Raw genomic sequence first — 10,364 nt, forward strand, 5'->3', positions numbered from 1 at the left:
GGCGGTGGGGAGGTCGGTTCCCTGCTCACCTCTTGAAAGGGAGAACAATGGTTTTCTAACAAGGTCACGTTAAGGTTGGCATTGCTGTGGAGGGAGGTCCTGTGAGGAGCTTGCTTTCTGGCTCAGGAGCAGAGTTTGCAGCTTGTGATGTTTCATTCTTATGCCTTTCTCTTGGGGAAATCCAGGTATCCCACCTCTTGAAATCCTGCAGACAATGCAGCAGCCTGCGCCTGCCCGTCGTTCCTCAACACACACTGAGCTGTCTTCAGTTGCCGTCTCTTTGTGGCTTAGTTAGAGCCCCGTGAACCTACGGGGTAAGCAAGGGAAGGAAACTATGCTGTGAGGAGCGTTTCACGTGGAGCAGTGACTTGCTGGTATCTGGGGGAGAATGAGTACTCCAAATGGATTTCCGCAGCACTCAGGGGCGTGTGTCACTCGGAGCACGGAGGGTGGAGCAGTGCAGGACCTACACGCTAAAAGAGCAGGAAAAGCAGCAAAGAAGGATGCTGGTGGCAATGGGGCGCTTACCTTTGAAGATACTCCAAGTGCAGGCACTGCTTTAAATGAAACCTTAAAGCTCCTACCCGATGAACTCAAAGCCAACATGAAAATGAAGCCACTCTCCCCAAGGCCTCCTCAGAAGCCCCGGTTGGAGCGTGCTGCGTCTCTGGATGAGAAGAGCTGGAGGAGGTGGAGGCGGTTTCGAACGAGCCAGGAGAGTCTGACGGACCCCAACGAGACGAGCTCCTCCAACGGCTCCCTGCAGGAAGCGGCCCTCGGCCCTCCTGCCCGGGGCAGGGCCGGCCCCTGCCACCGGTGCTGCCACCAGAACTCCTTGCACAGTTCACCGGGTGCCTCGGAAGCCAGTGCCGCGGGGAAGAGCCGAGGGAGCACCTCCGACCTGGGGAAACGAGCCTCTGAGCTCTCCAGTGCCTTTGGGGGGCTTCTGCGGGGGAAGGCGTTCGCAGGCAGCAAGCCCCGGCTGGCCCAGGTAATGCCGGCGCGACCTCTGCCGCCCCTGGAGCTCAGCGTGGCCTCTCCCTCGCTGAGGACAGCAAACAGGATTGACTCGGATTGCCTGGATTACCGACAGTATTCTCAGCACAAGTTTGGGAGGGTGAGCAGCAGTTTGAGCGATACCAGGCTGCATGGCAACGGCATGGTCTATGATAATTGCTCCACGGACTCCATGAAGTCTACGTTCAGCCTGCTCACTCCCATCCGCTCCAAGGATGTCCGCAGCAGGTATGTCCCCAAGCTTCTCCTGGCGAAGGGTTTAGGGTGTTAGCAGGGACCAGCTGCCCTGTGGGATCCTGCTGGGCAGGGGCAGGGAAGTTCCAACTGATCAGCAAGGACAGACATTGTTCTGTGTTTAACCTCCTGCAGAGACTGGAAACAATTTGAAGGTGAAGAGATTAGTACAAACACTGGATCTGCTCCTTTTAGCTGGGTATTGGTTTTCATAAATGTAAGTTTGGTTTGTTCCTGGCTTGCTTGTAATGTTTAAGTAATCTTTCTAAAAATAAGGAGCAGTAGCTGTGCCAATAAAAGTGTGCTGGGCTTGAACTGAAATGATAAATGGCAGGAGAATACCCAAATAGCTTAGCTTAAAACTGTCATGCAGTACCTGCAATGCTATCACAGTCCTGTAAGGTGCTGAGGGTCCTCTGCAGATGTTGAGCTTGTTTGGCTTCTGGCAGGATCAGCTCTTGAGGAAGGGTGTGATTCCATGCAAATCTCAGCACTTTCTCCTGGCATGGCCCTGACCTCCTGCTCTGGTTGCTCATTTGTCTTTATTCTTAGTTAAGTTTAGGCTGTTAATTGGAGGTGCTTTAATCTGCTTGTCAGTGTATTGAACCCTCTCCTTGTGTTGGCTGCAGACCATCTGTCTGTGAACACTGCCAGCACACAGCACGCACACATACACTGCAGCAGGAATTACTGATGGTGCTGCTGGGCAGGAAGTGTGATAGAAGGTAAAGGACACCAGTTGTATGTTAGAGAGACACAGCAGTCTGTGAGGCCCTGAGGGATAAATCTGATCATTGATCCAAAGAGTGGGGAGACAGTGGTACAGGGGAAATGAATTCTGAGGTAAAGTGTTACTGCTAAAAAAGCCCCAAAGATGGATCATTACTTGTTTGCTGTAAGGGTTTTTCTCTCATTTCCCTCTGGGAAGCTGTTGGAGTGAGCTGGGAGCTGGGCAGGCCAGTGTACTGCCATCTCTACTTGCAGAGCTTAAGCAAGATTAAAAATGCTTATTCAACTTGCTGTCCCTTTGCCAATACCCCTTTGGTTTCATAAGCAGTGTGTTCTTGGGAGAGGCAGGCGGTGCAGGGTAGAGCTGTCCTTATTGAATGGGATGTTCTTTTAGACCTCAGACTCAATAAATCGTTTACTTGCACGCTGTCATGATGAGCTGAATTGAAGGAGGAATGTGAGTTTGAATCCTTGATTCGGAGCAAGTTGGTACCAGAACACTGGGAGGGTTGGAGGTATTTTTGTGTTTTATGTAAACTGAGCTGCTTCAGGATGCTCAGATATCAAACCAATCTCTTCATGTTCTGTCTGTGGTAAGTACAGTGGGGACTGAAGACTTTGGATAGCTTCAGCCTCCTCATCACAGAGCCTGTGCAGCATCGGTCTCACCATGGTACTCATGTCGTGGCTTTGAAAAGGCTGGTTTGGGACAAGGGTTTTGTTTTCCTGTGTATGATCCATGAGGACTGGAACTTTATAAGGAGCTTCAGGCAAGCAGAACAGTATATAAATGCTAAATGCCATTTTCTTGAGCTAAAGGTATGTTCTTGATTAACTCAAGCTTCAAGCATTGCCAATCATTATTCCAACTGTTGTGCCCTTTCCTTAGATGCTCTTTTATGGCTCTTCTGTTCACAGAAGCTATTTGGAAGGCAGCCTTCTGGCAAGTGGTGCCTTACTGGGAGCAGAAGAACTTAGCAGGTATTTCCCTGATCGCAATATTGGAATCTTTGTGGCCACCTGGAACATGCAGGGTCAGAAGGTACGTGCCCAGAAGTCTCTGCAGGTCTTTTGGCAGGGGCGAGGTTACCCCAGCCTTACTGTAAGGACTGGTGTGGTGGCTTTTCCTATTCATGACTATGCTCCTTGTCCACCCGAGTTCACTGTCTTGCTACAGTGATGAGGCCCTCTGGTGTGTTTACTTTGTGAGAGTGCATTGTAACGGGGTTCCTTAGATACTGGCTATGAAAACAGGGACCTCTGTGGCTTTTTCTGGCAGCTCCTTTACACCCTGTTGGAATTAGGGCCATATGAAGATGACTGATGATTCTGTGCTTACGATGAGAATGTCCCTGCTGCTCAGTCTCCTGCCTACATCCTTATGTAGTGTAGGAATTCAGGATTGATTCTGCCAGCAGACTGGGGAGCTGTACTTGGAAGAGCACTGATGACCCCTGAGGTGTTCAGGAAATAGCCTGTGGGCTTGGTGAAAGCATCACTGGAAATCAGAAACATCACGTTACTGCCCCACATGGCTGAACTGTGGGTATTGGGTTAGTGCTGCAGTGGCAGCAGCTGAAGTCTGCCTTTCGGAAGGAGACTCCTCAGTAATATCACTTCACCTGGGTTTTGAAGCCTGAATTGTTTGCGTATGCTGCGGAACTCATAGTTTAGCCTGGACTTTCCTTGTACTTTTCTATTAAAACTCTGCATAACCAATATTGCTATTTGATCTTTATTTCTTTTCTAATAACAGGAACTTCCATTGAATCTGGATGACTTTTTATTACCAACAGACCCTGACTATGCCCAGGACATGTATGTCATTGGGGTTCAAGAAGGCTGTCCAGACAGGTAGCAAAAACAATGTAATGAACCATCCTCTTTTATTGCTAATTAATTCCTTTGTTTTAATTAGTCTGGAGGTAGTCTCCATTGTATTATTAATCTTGTCAATAAACCCCCCCACATTTAATAAGAATCTGAATTCCATTACATGAGCACCAGGGGAAGTGGGTTTGGGAGGGAAATGTCACAAAGATCTGTAAATAGAGACCTTGGTGCTGTTGTCAGAGCAGGTAACAGCAAAACTCCATCTGATTTCTGTGGGCATCTCACCACGGGTCTGAGCTGGCCATGAGCGAGCTCAGGCTGGCTGTTGGCGTTAGCAGCCGTGTACTCAGCAGTGTTACATGCTTCCAGTTTGTAGTCTCTCTGAGGCTGATCAACCCAGGAAGAGTGGTTGAAGCCTCATGTCAGACTCTGCTTTTTTAGGGTATTTCCCAGTGGGAGTCTTTCCTTGAGACGTGCAAGTGGGTATGGTGGCAGCAGCGAAGCCTGCTGCAGCCCAGGAGGTTTTGCTGACACACACTTGACATTATCAGAGGGATTGCTCTGTTTTCACAACGCTGATTTCCTCTCCTGGTTATTGTCTCTTGTATCATCCCTGTGATCCAGCTGTTGTTCTTTCCTGCAGAAGAGAGTGGGAGATCCGCCTGCAGGAGACACTGGGCCCCCACTACGTCATGCTCTACTCAGCTGCGCATGGGGTGCTGTACATGTCGGTCTTCATTCGGAGGGACCTGATCTGGTTCTGCTCAGGTGCGTGGTCCAGTAAGAGCTGGAGAGCGGGGAGGTTGAAGGACTGCTGCCATCACATCTCCAGGGCTGTTCTTCCCCTGACTTCCCTGCTCCCTGTCTGTAGAGACTTTTCAGTAAAAGCAGCTTCTTTTTCTCCTTCCAGAAGTGGAGTATGCCACGGTGACAACTCGAATCGTATCTCAGATCAAAACCAAGGGAGCTCTGGGAATCTCCTTCACCTTTTTTGGGACCTCCTTTCTCTTCATCACCTCCCACTTCACATGTGAGATGTTTACAGTCTTATTCAAGTGTCCTGAGGGAGGGAGGAGAGGGGCTGCTTTACAGAGGTAGAAAGCTGCAGGGGAATAGAGGTGCAGGTCAGGCTGAAGTCAAAGCTCAGGATTGCTGAGCTGAGAACAATAAGGGAAGAGGATTTTTTGGTAGTTAAACTCGCAAAAGAACTGGTTTTAAAAAACCAGAAATGAACTGTGCACAATTATATCCCTCTTTGCACACTCCCTGTCATCATTTTTCAGTGTGTGTATGCCCTGGGTCAGTGTTAACATTTTATATGTGGGAAACATCCGATGTCCTTTGGAAGCTCCTGTTTTAACCAAAAGTGGTAACTGAATGAAAGCGATGCATCGTTGGCAGTAATGTGCTTTGTCTTTCAGCTGGGGACAGCAAGGTGAATGAGAGGAAACTGGACTACAATAAAACCATTCAGAGCCTTACACTTCCCAAGAATGTTCCGGACACAAACCCATATCGATCCAGTTCTAGTAAGTGTGAAACCTCGCTTGGGTGGGAGCCCAAATGAACAGGGTTTGTGCCATAGTTTTCAGTCTGTGCTAAGGAAGGGAGAATGAGAGTGCTGATCTGAGACAGCATTGAAAGAGACCAGAGCTCTTTTTGTCTGAGGATGGTGCTGTTCGCACGATTCATTGTTTTTAGGTGGGATGTAATTTGGGGGGAAATCTGAGAGAAGTTGAAATGGAGGAGGAGAGAAAAATCAAAAGGAGTTTTCCTGTGATGTATTTTTTCTCAGAGCAGCAGTAAGATCACTTTGGTTTCACTTTATCAATATTAGGGATGTGCTTCAAGTATTTTAGCTCCTGGTAGTAAAAAGAAAGAATTTATGCCCGTTCCTTTGTCATACACCTGGCAGCACTCTCAGTAAGCTCTGCCTCTCACTTGAAAGCATGGAGTTTCATTTTACTGAGTGTAGCTACATCCCATGCTTCAGTTTTCTTCCAGAGTCAAAGGGAAGATCCGGGGCAGAAACATTGGGATTCTTGTTTTGCTTTCAAACCTCTCAGGGAGTTCTCCCTCATTCTGACCCTTCTGGCTTGGATTTGCAGGTGATGTCACAACACGGTTTGATGAAGTCTTCTGGTTTGGTGACTTTAACTTCCGACTAAATAAGGATCGGGAGACTGTGGATTCCATCCTGAACCAGAACCCTGAAACAGACGTGTCCAGGCTCCTGGCGTATGACCAGCTCACTAGTGAAATGAGCAGGGGTGAGGGGAAGCTGGTTTTCTTCCCAGTCTCCAGGAGCAGAGATATCTACACAGAGAAATAATTACAGCCAAATCCCTATTTCCTAGAGACCTTTCCTGCTTCCTCATTAGATTCCCTAAAAAAGGAAGTCAGCAGATGTCAGATACAGTGGCAATTTGTACAAGGGGCTTTCTGCTATATATGGTTTAATCTCCCGATCTCTGTTTCATCTGACTCCTCTATAAACTGGACCTAATTCTGTCACAATCTCAGGCATTTGGATTTGAACGGTAGCACTTGCAAAGCATCCTGAGCTTTCGTTGGAAGGGGACGTGCATGCACCAAGTGTTCTTTGTTTAAATAGCCACTGCCTGGTTTTTATCCTCACTGTGTAAGAACTGGAGCTTGCTTCCAGTTCTTCCTTCCTAGAGCCCAAGCCCAGCTTTTTTTATTAGTCATGGATGTACATGGCTGTTGCTTGTAGCCAGCAGTGTTGAATACATGCAGAAATGTGCTGTGTTCTTAGGAAGGAGGAATGTTGTCTCTCATGCTTTTCTCATCCTTTACAGGGTCTATTTTCAAAGGATTCCAAGAGGCTGACATTCGTTTCCGCCCTTCCTACAAGTTTGACATAGGAAAGGACAGCTATGACACCACTTCCAAACAGAGGACTCCTTCCTACACGGTAGGGACGTTTTCAGAGCAGCGGGCTCAGAGGGGCTGCTCAGCCCCATGTCTGCCTCCAAAGGGGATTCTCAGCTGCGAGGAAAAGCTGCTTTCCACAGACCACCTGCATGACATACAGTCATGCTGAGATGTACTGCTTCGGGGCAGCAGGGCATGTGGAGCTGGCTTGGAAGAAAGGATTGTTCAATCTGAGAGCACAGGAAGAGTTGAGCACAGGCTGCAGATCTTATTTTCCCTGCCTTCCATCCTGCTCATTGCATTCTGTGCTGTGCTCAGAGCTGGATGCAGAGCCACTGTTGGTTCTTCACTCTTCATGAATGTGTCCCTGTCCAGGACACTTAATTTCACTAATTGGAATGTGATAAATGAAGGGATTTGTCTCCTGTGAACCCGTGCTTTTTTCCAGGTGGATGTGCTAAAGGAATTACATCCCTCTCCCCCATTCTCTGCCCTGCAGGACCGAGTTGTGTTCCGCAGTCGGTACAGGGATGATATCCACGCTGTCAAGTACTCCTCGTGTCCTGTGATCAAAACTTCAGACCATCGGCCTGTGTTTGCCTTGTTTCGGGTGAAAGTGAGGCCTGGCAGAGACAAGTTAGTACCTCCTTATGCCCCTGTGTGTGACTGCCCATGGCTCCACCTGAGGATATGCTCCTGTTCAGTTTGTCCTCTCAGGAGAGTTCCTGAAATAGAGTTTATCCCATGCAGCTCTGTGCAGCCTCTGGGTTTTTACCCAATATACACTTTCAGTGGTCAGAGCAGTAAGAGTGCTTAAACCTTGCACTGACATCTGAAATCCCTGCGGCTGGGTTCCTTAATCCTCCTGAGGGAGATAGAGTCTGCTGCAATCGACTATAAATCTGTTTTATCTGAGCTGCAGCTCTCTGGTTTTTCTGTCAGCATGGACAGCTTTCCTCTCTGTTCCTCTTTCTCTCCTTGGGAGCAGTGCTGTTTTCCCTCCTCAGTGGTGGCTGCATTTCAACACATCAGTGGAGTGAGATCCTCCCAAGTTCCTCATGGGCTCTTGTGCTCATAGAACTCCTTAGAAAATTGGGTTGTCGCTGAAATTGAGTTCATCTCTTTTCTGCGTGGTCGGGGATGTCAAGACCCAGGTATCTAGAAAATGGTGACTTCTCAAAGCACTTGGTCAGCAGTGCAGTTAGAATTGGGATTATTTTGTTGTTGTTTATGGCTGTTAAATACCTGTTAAATAGGTGAAGCTATGCTGCTGGGTCTTCCTCTGGCCTCTGTAGAAGAGACTGAGGTAAGAACTGTGTGGTGTAGGAGTCAGCTTGTTCAGCTTTTCAAAGGAGTGGTTTTTTGTTTAGGGTCATAAAGAATGTCCCCCGTGAATGCTGGCATTTTCATGCTTAAATTGAATGTACATTTGCCTTTTACAACCAGTATTTCCTTCATTTCAATGGGAAAAAGCTTCACTTGTTGCTGTGGAAGAACAATGTTTTAGCCATTTTCGCCCACAGCAGTAGCTGAATGCCTAAAGAAAGTAAAAATAAGGTTTCTGGCCTTTGTTGTATAAACTAGTTGGGAAATGGTGGGGAAACAAGACTCTGTTTGTACCCTGATCCAATTCCCTGTGTTTGCATTGTAGCATTCCACTGGCTGCAGGGCAGTTCGACAGAGAACTCTATTTAATCGGCATAAAGAGACGGATTACGAGGGAACTTCAGAAACGGAAAGAGCAAAAGGACCAAAAATCCAGCAGCATATGTAGCATTTCCTGAGCTCAGAACTCTGTGTTAGAGGTGCCCGGAAAGAGGATTTCAGGCCACAACAAACTCTGCAGGGAATTGTCTGCCTAAGCACCTCTGGCAGCCACTGTGGCTCCTGCAGAATGTCTTAAACCTCATCCTGGATTCATTTGCATGAGCTAATCCATGTAGCTCAGTGCTTTTGCTGAAGAAAATGGAGTCAGTTATGTAGGACATCCATCCCAACAGATGTAATTGATTTCATTTTATCCATACTATCTTCGGAAGCAACCGGATGCAGCCTCTAAAATGACTCCATGCAGGGGGCCCAGCTTCTGGAACTGGCATGACAAGGGACCTCAGAAAAGCCTGCAGGAAGGTGAATCTGTTTGTCTGTTTGGTTTGATCGGGTTAACTTATGTTGTGGGGTTGTTTTCTTCTCCTTATCTGTAGCCAAATGTATGGTGGTATTCTGTCAAATGCATAACAGGGACCAGTGAGGGGACTTGGGCAGGTTTGTGTAAGCTTAGTGCTCCTGTGTTGGGCTTTTTTGTTCCTCTGCAACAAGATCTGTGTGAATGTACATTGGAAGTGTAGGGACACTGCCTTTCAATAACTGTTCTATAGGCCTTCTGTTGCTAAGGGGGAAAATCAGTCTCTCACACCATGTATCTGGCTGTTGAGACTGAAACAATCCCTTCCTTGTAACTCACTTGCCCTCCGCAGGGGTGATGCTGCTGCCTGCCTTCACAGCAGGACACTTGGTCTGAGTACAGCTTCACCAAAGGGATCAGGATGCTAGGGGATGTCAATGCAGAGACACTGCAGCCAGTCACATCAGCACAGTCCCATTACCTCTGATACTAGTTAATTCCTTTGGATTTTTCCAATTCAGTGAACTGTGAGTAACTTCCCGGTTTTGAAGTGTTGTCTTAAGGCTAAACGTCTTACATGGACCAGTATGGCACTGGTAAAATGGTCACGTACAGCTAATACTTAAGAACTCTTTATGGGCACAGATGGGTTGGATCATTAATCACCTTAGTACATAAACCACCGTGCAAACAACTTGGAGGAAGTGCTGCTACCTATGCAACCTGTCCAAGACAGAGCTTCTGTTCTGCGGTACAAACGTTCATGGCACTGACCTGGCTGTAGCCATCAGGTATTTGATTTCCTTTCTTTTTAAAGGAATAAAAATAAATTAATGCAATACCAGAAATGAGCACCAGCTCTTATTGCCAGGCTGTCAGAACCAGCACTGACTGTGTGACACTGTTTGGGTGCCCTGAGCCATTCGGCTTCACCTGGAAGAGCAGGACAGATTCCTTTGGAATCGCTTGCATTGAACAGACAAAACACATTTCACCTGCCAGTTCATGAAACCCAGCCATTAACTAACGTGTTTCAGAACTCTCACTACTCCATGTCAAGTTCTCTTTTATTTTCTTACAAACATACATACACAACAACTGAATGGGATTTCCACACTGTGGGTTCCACAAGAAGCGATGCAACATTTTCTTCTAGTTGCACGAGGAAAGGTATGGGGATAAAGCAGGCAATAGCTGCTTCAGTGTTCTGCTCCCAGTTTGATTGCTCCTCCCAATACACACCTAGCCAGTGAAGTGCTGCACTGCAGCTGTCTACAGTTTTAAGCACGTACGTTAGGGGAATTGTGTAAATCAAATGTTTTAGTCCTCTCTTTTGGGTCTCCATTTCTTCAGTGTCACATGCATGGCACTTCATGTTTTTCTGTAACAGTGCCAGCCAATTTCAAGAGCATCAGCTTTCTACATGGTATTGTGTAGCTCAGCTAAGAGCAGAGATCAACATCTCTGCTGCAAGACTGATAATTGTGTTCTCTCTTTGCAAGGCCTTAAGTTCATCTGACTGACAATGAAG

The 10,364-nt window shown here is 47.3% G+C and overlaps 1 protein-coding gene across 1 annotated transcript; it reads left to right on the forward strand.

Annotated features, from left to right (window-relative positions):
• The first annotated feature begins 141 nt into the window (after positions 1-141).
• INPP5E (inositol polyphosphate-5-phosphatase E) lies at positions 142-9,681 on the forward strand. Its single transcript, XM_061476949.1, has 10 exons — positions 142-1,245; positions 2,899-3,022; positions 3,737-3,834; positions 4,457-4,581; positions 4,724-4,843; positions 5,235-5,342; positions 5,922-6,083; positions 6,633-6,748; positions 7,208-7,344; positions 8,360-9,681. The coding sequence occupies exons 1-10, from the start codon at positions 389-391 to the stop codon at positions 8,490-8,492; spliced, it is 1,980 nt and encodes a 659-aa protein (XP_061332933.1). The 5' UTR covers positions 142-388; the 3' UTR covers positions 8,493-9,681.
• The last annotated feature ends 683 nt before the right edge of the window (positions 9,682-10,364 follow it).

Source organism: Pezoporus flaviventris, unplaced genomic scaffold (genome assembly GCF_033815535.1).
Source record: "Pezoporus flaviventris isolate CSIRO_AGI_PZ_B2104156 unplaced genomic scaffold, CSIRO_AGI_Pfla_v1 ptg000097l, whole genome shotgun sequence".
NCBI classification, from domain to species: domain Eukaryota; kingdom Metazoa; phylum Chordata; class Aves; order Psittaciformes; family Psittacidae; genus Pezoporus; species Pezoporus flaviventris.

Bases quoted from the DNA above. Each gene is read 5' to 3' on its own strand.
- INPP5E (XM_061476949.1), top strand. From the start codon at position 389: ATGAGTACTCCAAATGGATTTCCGCAGCACTCAGGGGCGTGTGTCACT. The intron at 4,582-4,723 runs GTGCGTGGTCCA...TTCTCCTTCCAG, and splicing joins CCTGATCTGGTTCTGCTCAG to AAGTGGAGTATGCCACGGTG. The intron at 4,844-5,234 runs GTGAGATGTTTA...TTTGTCTTTCAG, and splicing joins CATCACCTCCCACTTCACAT to CTGGGGACAGCAAGGTGAAT.